Below are 20,456 nucleotides of genomic sequence, written 5' to 3'. Positions count from 1 at the left end.
GAATGATGTTGAAAACTCAAATAGTTAAATAGATTACGATATTCGCACAACACAGCTCACGACATTGTGCAAATTTGCGTAGGTACCAACAACGTTGTTAACAACTGAACTTGTATATAAGTATACGTATATATATTGCGTAACGACGCGGAACAACCCTGTCCATACGAGTTCAGTTGTTAACAACGTTGTTGGTATATATATATTTCTATATAATATATGTGTCAACATAATAATATGTATACATATAATATTGGTATGTATGTCAATGTTGCTTAATGGATAAGTACAGAGTTTTAGGCTTAGTTAATACAAAATCGCCTTTTTGTCGGGAACGGGACGGTTGCTTTCTTCATTGAATAATCTTAATAATTAATACGAAGTGGTGTTTCGTGGATAATGATCGCATCAAATTAGTCGGAAAACATTCGCGATAGTGTTATTATGTCGGAATATTCAATAAACAAAGTGTACCTATTTATTTTCGCATCGTGCTAACAAGCTTTAATAACTCGACAGTTTATGCGGACTTTTGAGTTAATTCGATTGGAATTCGGAGTAGGAGTCTGCTCCGAGGGTGGGGGCTAAGGTTTCATCATTCACCGTCATCAACTTTCATCATTTCATTAATCAACATCAAGAAAAAAAATACATAAGACATGGCTGTATGGGCATAGGTCCCTTTGCCTTGCCCTTTGGGAAAACCAAACAACAATAATACAAAATCCAATCACTCAATAAAATACTGACTAAGGGATAGGTACTTACAGGATTTCATCGGTATTTATTGTATCTTGATCCCGGGGTATCCTGGAAAGCTCCTTATGCACTTTTAACGGTTTATAGACGAATTTATTAGGCTTAAATTCACTTTTATTTGGTTTTAAAATTTCTTGTAATAAAACGCGCACGATGGCGGCGGGTAGACTGACGTTTATTTTTTTTAAGAGCTTTGGGTAGCGGGAATTTTTGGCGGGGATTCTTAATAGGTTTCCCAGCACAACCCGTCTCGGTATGAAACCCTACAAATGGGAGACCGAAAAATTATTTCGTAATTTTGATTCCCATTATTAGTATAGCTGGTAGAAATTGTTCTTTTTAAGATTTTTAAAAATTACATACCTAACTGTTGTTTTAAACGAAACATTAACTTTATTACCAACTAATCATATACGAAAGACATGTAGATATTATACCATAGGCAAAAATAATATACTTAGTGGGGTCAATGAAGAATTTGATTTGCCGAAAACATTTTTTTTTTTGTTTTGGTTTTCCCCGAAGGGTAAGGCAAAAGGAACTATGCCCATACAGCCATGTCTGACGTATTTTTTTCTTGATGATTAATGAAATGATGAAAGGTGATGATGATGAAACCTAAGCCCCAACCCTCGGAGTAGACTCCTACTCCGAACCCCAAACGAATTAACTCAAAAGTCCGCATAAACTTTTGAGTTATGAAGCGGCTTCCCGGCACGAAGCGAAAATAGGCAGATACACTTTGTTTATTGAATACTCCAATATAATAACACTCGCGAATGTCTTCCGACTAACTTAATGCGATCATTAACCACAAAACACCACTTCGTATTAATTACTTAGATTACTCAATGAAGAAAGCAACTGTCCCGTTCCCGTTTCCCGCCGAAAAGCCTTGCCAAAAACAGTTTGGGTGGGATATGGGTCGTGTACTTACTAGGTTTAAGATAAATTATGAAATTCTGATTACTAAATAAAGACAGATCTAGAATTAACGGAAAACATTTTCTATTTAACTTATTTATTAATTTTAATCAAGAAAAACGTAATAATAAGTCCGACATTTTATCACGTTTTCCTATGTCCTATGACGTCACACTTTTTTTTTAGGTTTGGCAATGGGTCGCTTAGAAGGACGTTATACTGTGCTATTTCATACAAATTCCATAGTAATTTTGTTTTGACGTTTATTAAAAAGTAATTGACTAGTTGAAAACATTACAAACTACCCTGGCGTTTCTGTAGTGTTATTTCATTTCTAACTTAGACATTTATATTCTGTATGTCACTATTAGGACACCATGGAAGCGCCACCAGCGAGAAAATTATTCAGGATTCGGTTGTCGGCGACAAAATTATTTGCGTCTCAAAATTCTTACAACATACATTCTGCCCACCATAGCGTCCTAGTGAGATAGGGCAGTAAGTCGATATGAAGTATTTATTCATTTTCTTATATACCTACAGATTGTTAGTGACACAGTAACTAATACTGAGGGGAATGATTTCAGACCATGATTCTGAGTTGATATCAAGTGAAATTTCCTGTGGTACATTTTATGAAAAATTTTTTTCGACTCGATATCAACTCAGAATCATGATCTGAATCTTCCTCAAAGGTTTTGTTCGGGATACAGGGGTGATGCTGTTATGTTAGAAGCTTCTTATGAACCCATTTGTAGTAATAGAATACGAAAAACCATCCCATTGCGCACCGTGGAATGTAAGGGTGAGCGAGCATCCCTTGAATCCAATATGTTGAGGAAATGCGAAACCAAAATGTACTTACCAGGTAAATTACTATGTCGGCTTCCGTGTCTCTTATTAAACAACTTGCTTATACAGCTATATAATATACGTAGGTATTTATTTTTGAATATGACTTTCCTTCCTCACCACGACTAACACGTGCTTAGCGGTAAAGGAAAACATCCTCTAGTTATTAAATAACTTGTAATGTACCCTCATTGATTTGAAAGATGTGTTGCTGTTGCAGTTTCTTGTCATTTCTTCTTCTCAGCCATAACACCTTGCGAAATGACGTAAATTCAAAAATGTTACATTGACCTGCAACAAGTTTATCCATGATAATTACGTTGAATAAATGATTCTGATTCTGATTCATCGTGAGAGAATCCACATTCTCGAGACCTAACCTGTATTAGGCTGGTTTGCCCTTCGCGGGTTGGAAGGTCAGACAGACAGACGCTGCTGTAAAAAACCGGACCTGTCAAATCTTCAGGTTAGGTAAGCGGACCCTGTTAGAAACGGGATAACTCTAGGGAGATGATAATGAACACGATGAAAGTCGTAGTTGCTAACTTCTCTCTAGAGAGAGTTGATACCGAGGACATTTGAATTATGTCCACTATCCGTTGGTCTTTCATACAAATTAGTAGGTATGGTACTTGGGGTTGGGGCTATGCACAGTATGATTATGAATGTAAAAAGCCATCAAGTAATCATGTGTCAATCAAATCCTATTATAACTCTTGTCTATTTCACTGTTTATTTTTTTTAAGCTTAAACTGCTGAACCGATTAAGATGAAATTTGGTATGGAGGTAATTAGAGAGTGAAAATGGGTAGTTTTTTTCTGGAAATCACCCCTTAAGTGGAGGAAAAGGGGATGAAAAAAATGTGCCGCGCGCGGTAACCGAAATCCATGCGGGCGTGTCGCGGGCGGAAGGTTAGAAGAATTATATGGAAATATTTGTTTAACAAAAACAAAAGCATTATTCTGTCGGTGACAATAAAAAATAGAAAAATGAAGTTAGAATTTAAAATATGCCGTGTACATTCATTATTTGTAGCGTGGTCGGTGATTTTGTGAACGTGACAAACTAAAGATGGTCCACTTCCAGGACTGTTCAATAAAAACACCTCGTTTTACACAGACGACCCGATTACTCTAACCATAGAGACAGCCAATCAGCTCGCGACACCAAACACTTTAGGACCCCGATACCGACCCCACCGGCGTGGTCGACGACTTCCCTCAATCAGCGCTTATATCGCTATCAACCCACTAGGGTCGATTAACTCTTTCCAATATTTCCTCCTCTCAAACGACGCCCTGAGCCGAGGTTCGCGCCCAACTGGGCATCCTCAGGCCTGTTGTCTTAAACGTTGTACCAGGTAAGACCTTCATCGCTCCCTATTTGTCCGGCCAAGTAGTTAATGCCACCTGCTAAATCTACAATAAGTCACGTCAAAAAAAAAACACAGACACTACATAATGCTGTTATCGTACACGCGCCGCTTGCAAGTAAAACCGAGAGGGGAGCGGAGAGTTGCCGTTCTATACATATTCCTTATTCTATGGCAGGTCTTTTGATCTCACCAGCCCATTAACGTCCCCACTGCTGGGGCACGGGCCTTCCCTATGGATGGATAGGGAAATTGGGCCTTAAACCACCACGCGGGCCCAGTACGGATTGGTGGTTATTAACGACTGCTAATGTAGCCGGGACCAACGGCTTAACGTGCCTTCCGAAGCACGGAGGAGCTTGAGATAAAATCTTTTTTTTTTGTGGTCACCCATCCTATGACCGGCCTTTGCAAAAGTTGTTTAACTTCAACAATCGCAGACCGAGCGCGTTTACCGCTGCGCCACCGAGCTCCTCAACTTTTTGGTCTTTTGATATTTCATCAATATTTTTAAAACTTAAATAGAATAGCTCAATTTCAATGCACGGTACATTATTAGCATATTACCTATTCTAAGTAATTAACCTACTTTAAGTACGTGAATGAAATAGGTACCCTTTCCTTTTGAGTAGTATAATCCTTTAATTTAATTTTGAACGCGGTTTGGTAACGCACTCAAAAGGAATGGAGCTTCTCCGAGTGAAGTACCTACTTATTATAATTATAATATGTGACGGCCTCTGTAGTCCAGTGGTTGAGCAATGTACTCACGATCCAGAGGTCCCGGGTTCGAATCCCGGTGGGGACAAATCACAAAAAACGCTTTGTGATCCCTAGTTTGGTTAAGATGTTACAGGCTGATCACCTGATTGTCCAAAAGTAAGGTGATCCGTGCTTCGAAAGGCACGTTAAGCCGTTAGTCCCGGATACTACTTACTTACTGATGTAAATACGTAGTCGTTACATGAGTCATGTCAGGGGCCTATGGCGGCTCAATAATACCCCTGACACCAGGGTTAGAAGAAGAAGAAGAAGATAATTTAGGCGGCCTTATTGCACTAAAGATTATTCTTCCAGACAACCAGTATCAGGAATCGGCCATAATAAAAACTTAGATGCGGGAGGATGCAACAACAACGATTAATATTGTTATATTTTAATTTATTCAAATTCACTGTATATTATAAAACGTACATACTCAATAATAATACAGGATGTTAGTGACATCGTAACGAAAACTTTGAGGATTCAGATTATGATTCTGAGTTGATATCAAGTGGATTTTTTTGTTGCACAGAATATAAGCCTGTATAGAATAAAAGATCTTACAATCAAATTAACATTACTTACAAATAATACCTAGTAACAACAGGACAATAAAAAACAATTAACATGAAAACACAACTATATATCAAACTTTCATCAAAGCTTCAAAAACCTGCTGCGGGCTCATTATAAATCTCATTGAAATTATGCTGAATGTATTTACTATTATGATGTATTCTATATAATTATTTCTCTATTTATTATGTTGTGTGTTGGGCGGAAGGCAAGAGGGAAACAAATGCCCTATTTTTCCCTAAAAAGTAGCATGGAGAATGCCACACCGACAAGAGCGTGGATCTTAAATTAGTGATGTAATGCGTCTGTGTATAGTGTATAGTTTATAATTTCCTCTATAGTATTTTGTGTATGTATTTTATATTAAATTATAGGGACCCGGGGTAGCCCAGTTAATAGAACGCTTGCCTCTCACTTTAAATTCGCAAGTTCGAAACCGGCACTGGCCTTAACCAATGATTGTCGAATTTGTTTTCGAATTCATGTTTGGATCATAAATGATTACCACGTGCTCAGCGGTGAAGGAAAACATCGTGAGGAAACCCACATTCCCGAGAAATGCATTTTCGGAGGTATGTGACCTAACAAGTATTGTGCTGGTTTTCCCTTCGCTGGTTGGAAGGTCAGCCAGGCAGTCGCGCAAAAATCTGGACCTGTCAAATCTTCGGGTTAGGTAAGCGGACCCTGTGAGCAACGGGATAAAGCTTAGAAGATGATTTTATTTTAAATTATAAAATGGTATACCCGGGAGTAATAGCAAATACTGCTAAGAACTAGGTGCACTAAGCCATCAAAACGGAGTGCCTACCTACGAATATTAAAATACTATAACGGGCTATAAAAGGTAATAAAACACAGGATTATGCTAAACGAAGCTAGCGTAACTGGCAGTTTTCATGCTTTTATTGCATACTTGTACTTGGAACTATAAATATTTTTACTTTTTTATTCATCATACTGATCCTTTTTTAAATTCCGTTGATTTTCTTTTTTAATTCCCTATCTCTGTCGTTGTTTGTCTGACCTACGAGGTACAACCAAAGTATCCTTGCCCAGTGATACGAGTGAAGACCTCATCGGTTGCAGAGGCGACGATTAGAGCCATCGGTACGGCAAGTCACAGGAACTGTCACCTGGAACCTGACAGAGGGCAGCAGTAACTGTCAGTACTATCCAAAGGCGGAGGGCAGGGGTCCTTATCTAATCGGATCTAGCCTACAAGATTCCACTGCTGGGCAAAGGCCTCCCCTTCTTCTTTCCATTTTTCTCGGTCCTGTGCGTACTTCGGCCAGTCCCTCCGGCAAGCGTCCAAGTCGTCACGCCATCTCTTTCGAGGTCTATCACGACGCCTATACCCGTCATGAGCCATCCAATGCGTGACGATAGGACGGCTTTGAAATAGACGTATTACTAAATAGATAAATATAATCCTCTCTGACGACACTTCTCAGAGATTACCCTAAGCCAACACTTGTTTTTTTAAATTTTGTACCGGGTGAGAGCCGTCAGCGTGCCAATTGCAGCGAATCACAAAGTCACGTCAAAAAAGACTTCTTTAAATATATTTGAATTTAAAAGTGAACGAACTGGTGCCACGTTCACTCTCCGATAAATACATACAATCGTATGACATTCACTGAAAATTGGTATTTGTCAAAAGCCAGAGCTAGTTCAACGTAGCACATTGATTATTGGAAAATTTAGTTCGTAGAACCAACAGTCTATCCGTTCTATATAATATCGAACTAACATTGTAACTTCGTACAGAAAATGATGTTTGAAGAGTTACCAACTCCGTTTCCCTCATTTATTTCAATCCTTTCATAAAAATAACAATGTCTGAATGTACATTATATTATAATATCAGAAAACATAAGTAAATAAATCAAATTAAATTAAATATACTTAATTACACACGACATACAAAACAAAACAGAAATGGATGATAGATACAGTACAATCTGGCGGCCTTATTGCTAAGCAGCAATTTCCTAAGAAGAAAAGTGAGCATTTAAAAAAGTTGAACTTTGTTTTCCAGTAGAGTTTCAGGGGCGTTTCAAACGATTGTGACAAGTTTTCTATAGTGTGGGTTGTGAGGTGGTCAGGTAACAGGTACTCAGTTCTACTCTAATTTCATACCTACATAACATAAGCTCACTCAATTGGGGTGCATCCATCGTAAGTACCCCCACTTCACTTTTTTTTTTTGACGTGACTTATTGTAGATTTGCCGCGGATGGCATTAACTACTTGGCCGGCCAAATGGGGCTGAAGGCTTTCATCCGGTACAACGTTTAAGAAAACAGGCCTTAGGATGCCCAGTTGGGCGCGAACCTCGGCTCAGGGCGTCGTCTGAGAGGAAAAGTATTTGAAAGAATTAATCGACCAAAGTGGGTCGAGGGAAGTCGTCGACCACGCCGGCGGGGTCGGTATCGGGGCCCTCCCCACTTTACCGAGCTTTCTATTAGACTACCGTAAAAAAGTGGTGAGCGCTATCGCCATCAATAATGGTCGAGACAACTGTGTTATGGAAAACTGCACTCAAGATAAATTAATAAGTCATTAGTGCAAGCCCGGTAGTAGAGTTCGAACAACCGCTCCCCGTTTGAGAAGCATAGACAATGTAAACTCTTGTTTATTTTTTACCTAGTCAGGACCTTGTCTACGATTCTTTTCATGTGACATTCACACAGGTGCTGTCGAGCTCAAAGTGAGGCTTTCAACTCACGGTGAGTGTGTAGCAAATATACGCAACGTGTTTTCCACTTTCAAGTCAAACTGAGTGCCCTCTCTAAGGTTTTTGTATTCTATTTAGAGAATATAACAAAAGTGCCTATTGTGAGTGAAGCCAAATTAATTTAAACTTAGTGAAACCATAGAGTTAAAAATTCGCTTTTTCGTCTCTTGCGTGAATTTTTATATGAATAACCAACCACACCAACCCTGTTAGGGTTACTATTGAGCCCCGAAGACTACGTACGTACATCAGTAAGTAGTTACCGTAAATAGGGACTGCTTAACATGCCATCCGAAACACGGATCACCTTCTTTCGGACAGTCGGGTGAGCAACCTGCAATTTTATGAGACTGTTTAGGCTGGAACATTACAGGTTAAATCACCTGGTTGTTGGAAAAAGAAAGATGATTCCGTGCTTCGGAAGACACGTTAAGCCGTTGGTTCCGGACTACTAGCCCAAATAGCTCTAATCTCAGAGCAGGTTGCTGGAGCACCTTTGCTCCATACCCCCCTTCGGTTTACTGGCTTACCTATATAGTACATAATAATGTGCTATTTATATCACTGGTAAAATATCTCAAGGGTCGTTCGAAACCTATGCATCGTGAGGACATGCACCGACATGCACCACAGGACATGGACCACATTCCCGAGAAATGCATTTTCGGAGGTATGTGACCTAATCTGTATTGGGCTGGTTTTCCTTTCGCGGGTTGGAAGGTCAGAGAGGCAGTCGCTTCTGTAAAAAACCGGACTTCGTAAATCTTTAGGTTAGGTAAGCGGACCCTGTGTGCAACGGGATAATGCTAGGAAGATGATGATGTTGTTCGAGGCCTATGCTGCGTACCTATACTGTATATTTGTCCCTGGTGGATAGCTTGAAGATAGGTACAATAACATTCGATCTCGAAGCGCCACTTCTCCAGTGCTCGCATAGCAGTCAACAGCTGGGCATACAGGGTGTTAGTGTCACGGTAACGAAAACTTTGGGGAAACTTTGGCGAAAAAATTTAAACCATCATTCTGAGTTGATACCAAGTGGCCTTTCCAGTCGGTAAATTCATGAAAATTTAAGTGTTTTGTTTAATTATTTTCCGTTCCATATTGCGCTTTAAGCTGCATAGAGCCTTAACATTAAAATAAAAATGCAAATAATTTAAAAATAAAAACCATCAATGAAAATCGAACGCGAACACTCGCTAGACTATTAATTTTACGTAGCGACTGTTCGCGTTGTTCAATTTACATTGCAGCGCAGCAAAAGGTCTACATCTGAATTGAACATTTCCGACAAGAAATAAACACCTACCATCGTTTTCAGTACAATTAAGTAGACGTTCTAATTTCTTTTTCGTTACGGTGTCATTTACGCCTTGTATCATGTATCTTAGGTATAGTTTGTCACTCCGTCATCACACACTTCCTACCAGTCTACCAGTTCCTGTAGGAAACTGTCAATATTTTTACCGTTTCACTAACACCCTGTACAATACCGCGACCGTCTCGTTCCTTCGAGTGGCTGGATATTGGATACTATTCTATTTTGGTATCAAGAGATTTTCGACGCATATCCCTTGCAAGGTATTTTTTGTACAAACGATTTTTTCGGGAGGAATGTTGATGTAAGTAAGCAAGTATGTGTTAATAACGAAGAGCTTTATATTGTTAGGAAGGCAATGGCGTGAATTAAATAAATAAAACAGGGGCGTTAAAATGGCCACATCGCAGCAAATCATCTAGGAAAGCAATATTGCAATTTGACATTTGCGCGTAGAAAAGTAGGTGCGCAATGCAAACCACTGTCAAATTGCAATATTGCTTTCCTAGATGATTTGCTTCGATGTGGCCATTTTAACGCCCCAGATGTTAAGTTTTCGCATCGTAAGAGATTTTTTAACCTCAGTTGTTACAAAATATCCGCGATCGCCCTGTACTGAGAACGCGTGACTTACACTGTAGTGTAACGGGTTCGATTCCCGAGTCGGTTTCTAAACAAATTCGACTTTATGAGTACGAATTCATGTTTGAATCATAGATAGTTGATATCACTTGCTTTCCAGGATTTTTTCACGGATACTGGAAATAGGCTCGCCATATTACATGGGACTTAAACATAGGTGGAAAAGTAAAATACACCCCTGCCTACCCCTTCGGGGATAAGGGCGTGATGCTATGCGATATATAAAGAAGATAGTCACTAAGTATGTAAATAAATCAAAAGTATGTAACCTGATACATTTTCAAATTTTATAATATTTTTATCAAACAAGGTAACGTATAATTTCTACCCTTAGATGTACAACGTTTGAGACGATACAAAAACATTTGCGACAACCATTGATTTCAATAAACAAAAGAAACATCACAACGAAAACAAAACAAATCTCACTGGCGATACTAATTGTCCTAATCTCAGCAAACAAATTCTAAAATCTGGATAACCAACCAGGGTTGATGGGGTTCGTAATCCACCTCACAATCCACACAATAGAAGAAGATTTAAACATTCTGTTCTATTCTATCCTAAACAACTCGTCAACTTTATTCAATTTTGTCAAGTACAATAACGCACGTCGCAATATTGTCGCAATTGGTCGTCCCAAAAACGTTGCACAGCGAAGATCTGCAGTTTGAACTATTGGACTATATACCCTAAGACAAACGCTCTTCGTAAAAATAAAGTTTCAGAATTCAGTATGAAATATGAGCTTGAAGTTGAAAACACGTCTCAACGAATAAAAACTAAAAAGAACACTTGGAAGTTTCGTCGACAGTTCCGGAACTCGAACAGGCTTTTTAAATCAAGGTTTTGAATTCGAAAAATCTTTTTGTCAATTGATTTGATTAACCTACTAATTTATTAAAGTTTACCAGTATTACGAGTAAGTCGCTAATTCAAAGTAGATATCTAAATTCGACAACAGACAATACACAGGCCGCCGTGATTCAGAGATTGAGTGTTAGTCTCACGATCCGGAGGTCCCAAGTTTGAATCCAAGTGGGGACATATCACAAAAAATACTTTATGATCACTAGTTTGGTTAAGACATTACATTCTGATCACCTGATTGTCCAAAAAGTAAGATGATCCGTGCTTCGGAAGGCACGTTAAGCCGTTGCTCCCGGTTTCTTCTTACTGATGTAAGTAAGTACAAAATTAAAGACAACAGGCCTGAGTGAGTTTACTTGGGCACGACGCTCAGGGCGTCGTCTGAGAGGAATATATTTGAAGGAATTAATCGATCCTAGTGGGCCGATAGCGAATTTGAAAACCGTCGACCACTCCGGCGGGGTCGGTATCGAGGTCCTGAAGTGTTTGTTGTCGCGTGCTGATGCTACGCGAGGGTTAGTAGAGTCAGTACTGTGATGGATGTAGCCATTTAGTTTGAAGAAGCTGTCGAAAATTCTAAGGCAAATTTACTTTAATTTTGTTATTTAAATTTGTTTTAACACAGTTCTTGAATTTTGTTTATCGATAAGATACACAAGAAAGAAAAACAGACGATACAAACTTATTCATTAGGTCCTTACCTGAACTTTTAAATATTCTTCTTCTATCGTGTGGGTTGTGAGGTGGATCACCACCCTCATCAACCCTGGTGCCAGGGTTATTATTGATCCGCCAGAGGCCCCTGACATGGTTGATGTAACGACTACTTACCTACTTACATTAGTAAGTAGAAACCGGGAGCAACAGCTTAACGTGCCTTCCGAAACACGGATCATCTTACTTTCTGGACAATCAGGTGATCAGCCTGTAGTGTCCTATCCAAACTAGGGATCAGAAAGTATTTTTTGTGATATATCCCCACCGGGATTCGAACCCAACGACGACGATGTGCCATGTACACACAACACTTACCTACATGGTGAGATAGGGTCAAAGCCAATTAGAGTTTGACTAATATCTGTCATCAACCACAAACTACGCAGGTAGAACCTCCAAAATACCACTATAATTATACTAACAAAGCCATCCGTTATGCACCACATCGATCAAAGCAAAGCTTAATCGAATAATCAAATTTCAACATGGAAATTCAATGGCTTATCGTAAATAAGCGTCAATGAATAGTTTATACCCATGGGTAAACATCGAATGTTGGCTTCAGTTCGTACAGTGGTGAGTGGGAATTGAGAGTCTGTAAGAAACTTCAAAGAGTAGGCTGGTACTTGACATTTTTTGTGAATATCTGATTTTATTTTATTAAGTAATTATTTAACAGCCTCCGTGGTCTAGTGGTTAGAGCGTAAGGCTCACGATCATAACATAACCCATCAGTGGGTCGTATATAGGCTGTTTATGTTATGTTAGTAAGTGTAAGAACAGATAAGACATAGAGATTGGTTTGGAGACGTAGAGCAGATGAAGGATAATAGGATTACGAAAGCAGTTTAAACAGCGAAGATTTGTGGTAGGGCTGGCAGAGGACGACCTAGAAGGACGTACATTGACCAATTTGGAGATGTCTTAAGAAAAGGTTCAGTACGATCTACTCTGGACTGGCGTTTCGTGTGTAGATCGATTGATGAATGTGGAGGAAGCAAGAGAAGTGTGTCATCGAAGCAAATGGAATTCCATAGTCTCTGCTTATCCTGGTGGGAAATAGGCGTGAGTTTATGTATGAATGTAAGAACAGATGTTGAGGGGAAATACGTTTCAGCTGGTTTCATAATTTGATGACGAATGCAATACTGCTTGTAGATTTATGGAATAATATAACATAATTATAAGCTCACGACTATAATTATAGCAATTGTGGTGGTAGTCAATAAAGTTCAAGTGTCGCGCTAGTGCAAAATTAAATGAAGTGACGGTGACAGAGTGTGACATTTTGGTACCATGTCACATTAACTTTTTTGACAAATTGAACTGTAAGTCTCACTAAATGTCAAATATGTTAGTGCGACAGAGTCCTAAAGTGGGTACATTATATTGCTCATGACTGTACCGCGTGTGTAGATAATAAATTCAAGTTCCCTTGAACTTAGTGAGTTTCCTTCCTTTTCCGAAATCCACAGTACATCCATCGCAAGATAAACTCAGCACTCACCTAGCTTTCTGTTAATGTGTAGCCTGTTCTGCTGATAAAATTTTGATAATAAAAGGGTTCCCTTATTTTGTAGATACGGAAGAGAAATTTCATTAAATTCCTTTGAAGAATATTAAATTCTACATACATTCTAATTCTACTTGTGTGAAGTCAGTCAAACGGTAAAATCTTGTCCTAGTCAAGCTATAAGGAACAGGAAATTTTAATAGACATCGGGAAGGTTGCCCCACAAAGACAAAACGGAGAAGTTTGTGTACATGCACTGAATAATTCAGCGATAAACGTTCTTTGACAGAAACTAAAATTATAACAGACATTGATGCATGACAGTCAAGATTAAGAGCCGTGGTAGCCCAGCTGTTAAAACGTTTGACTCTCACTTTGAGGTCGCAAGTTCAAATCCCAACATAGGCCTAAATCAATTATTTTCGAATTTGTTTTCGAATTCATGTTTGGATCATAAATGATTATAACGTGCGATGAAGGAAAACATCGCGACAAAACCCACATTCGTATGTAACCTAATTAATAATGGGCTGGTTTTTCCTTCGCGGATTGAAAGGTCAGACAGGCAGTCCCTTCTGTAAAAACCGGACCTGTCAAATCTTCAGGTTAGGTAAGCGGACCTCGTAAAAAACTGGATAACGCTAGGGAGATGATGACTTATTAGACAGGATTATATTTTTATTTTTCTCTCTTACTATTGGATTAAGTACAATTTACGATCTTGATGATATTAGAAATAGAAAATTTTATTAACTATTTGGCCGGACACATGGAGACCGCTGAGGGCTCTCACCAGGTGCAAAATATAAGACAACAGTTCTGACGGTGCCCAGATTTTGTTTTTATTATATTTAAAAGCATTAACCCTAGTGGGCCAATAGCGGTAAACGCTGCATGATGGGAAATCATCGACCACGCCGGCGGGATCGGTTTCGGGGTTCTGAACTGTTTGTTGCTCTTGCATAAATGCGGAACCCCGAGCGAAAGCTAGTAATTTCCAACACCGCATAATGCTTTGCCGAAGTAGACAGCAACGTAAACAGAAGGGAACCTGCCTGTGAAGAGTTGTTGACATTTCGAGTGATCCAATACATTCCACAATCGACAACCTTGAGTGCAAGCGGACGTAATTAAACAAAATCCACCTGCTCTGTTTACGTAGATACAGTATATTCATATATTATGTGATAGTAAACATAACATACTCGTATCATAAATAAATACTTATTGCACATACAGGAAATTCATAACGCTTTTTAAATAAAAAAAAGTCAGTCATCCCGTGATCATGGCACTTGCAAAAGTGTCGAAATATCGGGAGTCTCATATCCCCATTTAAACGCGGTAAGAACCCGTTATTATGTGCTTTAATTAAAAAAAACGCCTTTAGAACAAATCAAACATAAAAAAGAGCCTTAAAAAAACACGCGGTAACTAAAAAGTAAAAAAGAATTTCGAAGAAGTTATCTCCAACACTGTCATCTGTCAAACATACCCTCTTACACACATGGAACAGCTTTAATTATTATTTCATAGGTAGTAGGTATCTATGTTTGATGGGTATACATTCTATGAAAAAATAATTTATTACATATTTGGTTTACTGCGCCTATATGTAAGTGTACAGGGTGTTAGTGACATCGTAACGAATACTCAGAGGGATGATTCAGACCATGATTCTGAGTTAATATCAAGTGGAATTTTCCGTCGCAAAATTCATGTTATTTTTTTAGTTTTTTTAAATTATTTTCAATTCTATACTTTTGCGATGGATAATTCCACTTGATATTAACTCAGAATAATCAGCTGAATCATCCCTCTCAGTATTCGTTACGATGTCACTTACACCCCATACTAGTACATACAGTAGCCATACAAGTAGGTATGGGTGTTAGTGACACTGTAACGAATACTGAAGGAGATGATTCAGACCATGATTCTGAGTCGATATCAAGTGGAATTTCCTGTCGGAGAAGTTATGAAAATTTTAGAGCTTATTTAAAATATTTTCCATTCCACACTTGATATCAACGCAGAATCATGGCTTGAATCATCCCTCAAAGTTTTCGTTACGATGGCACTAACACCCTGTATAATCAAACAATGACGATTTAATTTATTCGGATAACTTACTGATATCTTTGTTATTACAAAATAAGGTAAGTAAGTGTCATTTGTTGAAGGCGAAATAAGGTGGGCGCATAATATACGCAACCACAAGAAGTGGAGTAATAATTGAAAGAGGTGAAGTGAGCCTGTTGTTTCGTTCTATAACTCCATTAGTGACTTAAGGGTTAATTTCGCTACTATATTAATTAGGGGGCTGAGCAGAAGGCAAATATTGACAAAAGCGATAACACAGGCGTATCGCTTGTATGTATGTACCTTCCACACTATGCTAATTTCATAAATGAGTAACGGCCTCTGTGGTCCAGTGGTTGAGCGTTGTGCTCACGATCCGTAGGTCCCGGGTTCGAATCCCGGTGGGAACAAATCACAAAAATCACTTTGTGATCCCTAGTTGGGATAGGACATTACAGGCTGATCACCTGATTGTCCGAAAGTAAGATGATCCGTGCTTCGGAAGGCACGTTAAGCCGTTGGTCCCGGTTATTACTTACTGATGTAGGTACGTAGTCGTTACATGAGTCATGTCAGGAGCCTATGGCGGCTCAGTAATAACCCTGCACCAGGGTTGATGGGGTTGGTAATCCACCTCACAATCCACGATATCATCATAATATGTACTTACTATACGTAGATAGCCACCACCTGCCACCTATCACGTTTCTGTTATACAACAGAAAGCTCGGTGAGGTGTGTGTACTTAGTTCATCTTGCGATGGATGTACAGTCATGAGCAATATAATGTACCCTCTTTATGACTCTGTCGCACTAACATTATTTGACATGAAGAGACTTACAATGCAATTTGTCAAAAAATTTACGTATGCATATTGATGCTCGTGACCGCATCTCTGACTACCCCAATTGGGTAGTTTCCTAGGTCAAAGATAAATTACGAAATTCTGATTACTAAATATACTAAATAAAGACAGATCCAAAGGTCACAAAAAATGTTTTCTTTTTTTATTTAAAATGTATTAATAAGTGCGACATTTTAGACACGTTTTTCTAGACGTCACAGGTTGCTTTTTCATACAAATTCCATAGCAATTTTGTGTTTTGACGTTTAGTAAAAATCAACTGATTACTAGTTGAAAACTGTCCCATTGGGATTTAGCCGTGAATTTATGTTATATGTTATGCTGCAGGTAATTTAGATAAGTGACACACTCGAATTCAGTTAACTAGGAGCTTTATTTTTTATACATATTTACAATTTTTGTTTTAGCGGTCCGTTTAGTAGTAGCGAGCGTAGGGGTAGGCGCCGAATTTGTAGGGGTATGCTCCGTAGGAGTAGGGGTATGCGCCGTAGGGGAAAGCGCGGACGATGGGGGCGATGGGAGCGATGGGAGCGATGGGGGCGATGGGGGCGGCGATGAGAGCAGGGTCCTTGCGCACGGCGGCGTTGAAGCCCCCGGCGCCAGCGGCGTAGTCCACGGTGCGGCGCGTGCCGTCCGACTCCAGCAGCGAGTACTGGCCGACCACGTTGTCGCCGGCGCGGCTCTCCGTCTGGTGCTTGAAGTCGCCGGTGTAGGGGTCAGCCACACCGTACGAGAACGCAGACAGGTCGGAGGCGGCGGCCACGGCCACCAAGGCGAAGAATACGACGATCTAGGTGAATTAATTTTTAAGGTTCAATCGAGGACATTTTTATTTTGTTTTAAAAGCTAGTGTAAGAGTACAAGAGTGAAACTTGATGAGCGGGACAATCATCAAAACGGCCATCTTTGCGTGACGCTAGTTTTAAGTTATCTTCAAAACTAGAAAGACAACGCAGCTTTTATCGAGTTAAAGAGAAAGAATCGATAAAGAATCTGAAGAATCTGATATTTGAAATGTATACATGATAAAACCAGGATTAATTTAAAGTAGATGAGAATGTTGTTTTATGGAAAGTTGAAATCGTGCCGTCACGGAGACTAATATGGACTAATATAGGTACTTACATCGTCATATTGTAGCGTTACAGTGAAATATTATATAGTAGAATTTCGAGCTATAATATCACATTCGAATGTGATCTCAAATTAATTCTAATACGGGTAAAAATTAAGACCACTTTTTACCTGGAATGAAACTTGTGTGTCTTTTGCGAGGTTATTGAAAAAAAAATACATCCGTAAGTATGGGATGTTTCAAAAAGTCGCTTACGTGGGTGGGTTTCACTTTAAAGCAACGATATACGTGATTTTTCTAAAGCGAAATATTGTCTCATACTGAACAAGAGTAAATCTAGAAAACTTGTTTTCAGTCACGCAGACATGTGTCGTCAAAGGATATTGTTTTATAAACCATGCAAAATTCCTCTGATATTATGTGCATATAAAATGAAATACTGAATTATGTTTACCTTAGCGACCATTTTGGATGAATGGGTTGCTGAGAGTTGTTGAGTTGGCGAATGATGTGGATGTGATGCTCAACCGAGAAATCGCCATCCTTTTATATATGATCGAAATGCGATCCAGTTCTGAACTGCACGAGCCGATTTGTAAAGACGAAAATCAGGAAATATTTAAATCTGGTTTTATTCTGGGCGCATAATTAAAGGTTATTGATTGTTGATTCAATCACTTAGGTACTTATTTTTTACCAACCAACTTTGTGATAAAGCAATCGTTAAAAAGCTATTAGGTTAGAAATGTCAAATGTAAATATATTTTGTCCTTCCACCTATTCCATTTCCCTAGCATTATCCCGTTTTTCACGGGGTCCGGTTTTTTTACAGAAGCGACTGCCTATCTGACCTTCCAACCCCAGAAAGGAAAACCAGCCCAATACAGGTTAGGTCACATACCTCCGAAAATGCATTTCTCGGTAATGTGGGTTTTCCCACGATGTTTTCCTTCATCGCTGAGCACGTGATAATCATTGACGATCTAAACAGAAATTCGAAAACAAACTCGACAATCATTGATTTAGGCCTGTGCTGGATTCGAAACTGCGACCTCAAACTGAGAGGCAAGCGTTATACCAACTTGGCTACCACAGCTATTGTATTGAAAAAAACCGGAAAAGATGGTGTGACGATCTTGAATGTTGTCGTAAGGCGTGACGGAACTCGCACGGGACCGTGATTTGTGGAAAGACACGAGGGAGGCCTTTGCCCAGCAGTGGGATCTAATGGGCTAGTAATTGTAATAAGCTATTGTGTTACCCGGAATAGTAGAGTGTACATTTGATTGTTCTTATATAAAGTAGTTGCATCAGCGCGTTGGTGTTGGTGTTAATAAAAATAAAAATACTTAAAATTATGAATGACATCAATGCACAAATTCCTGTAATTATTTTTTGTACAAACTCCTGTAATTTATTTTTGCACAAATTCCTGTAATTTTTTTCGCTCTCTATCTCAAACCGTATTTATCAAAGAACGCATAAATCTAAAAAGATCCGAATTCAGCGTATTTGTTCATGTCAAAGGCCCAGATGACTCCGATTCGAATTATGGATTCCTAATAAGAAAGCTGGTTCGGAGGAAATCCTACTTTTATTGGAGTTTGAAAAACGAACATATGAGCGAGCACCGTCATGAGGCAGACATAGATATACATAAAATATTTAGTGGATTTAAATATTTTATAAAATTACTTGTATATCAATCTAGTCACTAGATTTTAGTGACACAGTAGTCGGATTTTTTTTTTACACAAATGACTAATGGGGAGCACTAAGAGGTCTTACTCAGTAAATATTTTAAGATATCTTAAGTGTGTCTCAGATGGGTTGGGATGGGATAAACCTCGCTTTCAGTTATGAGAGGAGATGACTCTGTAACTTTCCCCTGGATAATGAATGTGAGCTTGTGTATCGCATAATAAGCAATATTCTCCTAGATATCTTGGCACAATACCTAAAGAAAGTGGTGTTATAAAAATATAGTATTAAGGATATTATAGCATCAACACGCACCCGGTAAGGGCACTGCAACTGGTAGAATGGAAAATTTGTCAGTAGTAAAAAATATAATTATCTGTTTTGTATATGGTGTAAATAAAGTTTAGTTCAAAGGGATTATCATACTATATTTCAACAATATTATTGCACTTATTTTTTAAGAATTGTTTTACATGTTTAATATAATTTATTTTATAGAGTTTTAAATAAAAATATGAATTTATACCTTGTTTTTGCACGTCTAAAGCATTTATTTGTTATATAGGTACATAAAGGTACATAAACTTAACAATTGAATTACAAATAATTACAACTAGACTACTAAAACTAAAAACAAAAAGAAACAAAAATACATAACTATAGGCTCAATTGAAAATGCTTCCTTTTACCACCTCTCGACCGAATGCGCCAATCACGCTCGCAGCCGTTACCCCATACTTGTTATTTATGTATTCTTTAGCTGTGGGTTTGGATTCTTATTGGACTTTGGGCCTTCAAACTATATAAAAACATTGGATACATTAATTAGAGCGTAGGGAGAAGTGACAAGTTACAGTTTGTCAGGGGATTCTACGCTAGTGAACTTCAAACAAGATGTTTTAGTGACGTCATCAACAAATACCCGCGTCCGGTCAGAGAGACTAATGAATTTACATTAAGCCATGGAGTGGAATCGTTTAAAGTTAGGTATCTGTTTATGTGTTGAATGTAAAACATCTTATGTGCGTATATTTATCGTACTTAGGCCTATATTTTTTGGTAAGTATGGATAGAAATAAGACAAAAATACTTTTCATTTTTTTGGAGCATATCATAAAAGCTCACGAGGAGGTCAGCTGTCCTAGTACGGCTTTGAAATAGACTGGTCTGCGGGCTTAGCACCGTAAGCGTGCGACTCTTTCTCGCCTCGACATAGGTCACCCGTCACTCTCTCACAGTACAGCACAGAAAGAGACATTTGATCTCTGTGAGAAAGAGTCGCGTGCTGACGGTGCTGCCCGCTGGGCGCCATCCCACTCGCGTCAGATAGAGTACTGCGGGGCGGAAGGCAAGAGGGAAACCACTGCCCTATTTATCCCTAAAAAAGTAGCGTGGAGAATGCCACAGCGACAAGAGCGTGGCTCTTAAATTAGTGATGATGAACGTAAACGTTGATTCCAAGCACACCTCGGACATTCCATATAAAATTTTGCATTTTTATCGTGTAAGTTCCAGCGAGCCACAGTCCGCGCGTACTAGCGGCTTACGTCCATTAATGACTAAAGTAAGACCCAGAGGAGGTGAGGTCAGGGCCCGATCGTATTGGTGCGGGGCGAAGAGTTACTCTTATATACGTACGTATTATTACTATTTATTCTAAGTTACTAGACAGCTTTTTTTGTGACT

The 20,456-nt window shown here is 38.9% G+C and overlaps 1 protein-coding gene across 1 annotated transcript; it reads right to left on the bottom strand.

Annotated features, from left to right (window-relative positions):
- Window positions 1-16,409: 16,409 nt before the first annotated feature.
- On the bottom strand, window positions 16,410-17,574 carry LOC126366893 (larval/pupal rigid cuticle protein 66-like). The gene is made up of 2 exons (XM_050010235.1): window positions 17,524-17,574; window positions 16,410-16,784 (listed from the first exon to the last, which is right to left on the bottom strand). The coding sequence occupies exons 1-2, from the start codon at window positions 17,533-17,535 to the stop codon at window positions 16,410-16,412; spliced, it is 387 nt and encodes a 128-aa protein (XP_049866192.1). The 5' UTR covers window positions 17,536-17,574.
- Between the last annotated feature and the right edge of the window lie 2,882 nt (window positions 17,575-20,456).

The sequence above is a fragment of the Pectinophora gossypiella genome, chromosome 1, assembly GCF_024362695.1.
Source record: "Pectinophora gossypiella chromosome 1, ilPecGoss1.1, whole genome shotgun sequence".
Taxonomy (NCBI): Eukaryota; Metazoa; Arthropoda; class Insecta; order Lepidoptera; family Gelechiidae; genus Pectinophora; species Pectinophora gossypiella.
This window is presented reverse-complemented; position numbering and strand designations above follow the sequence as displayed.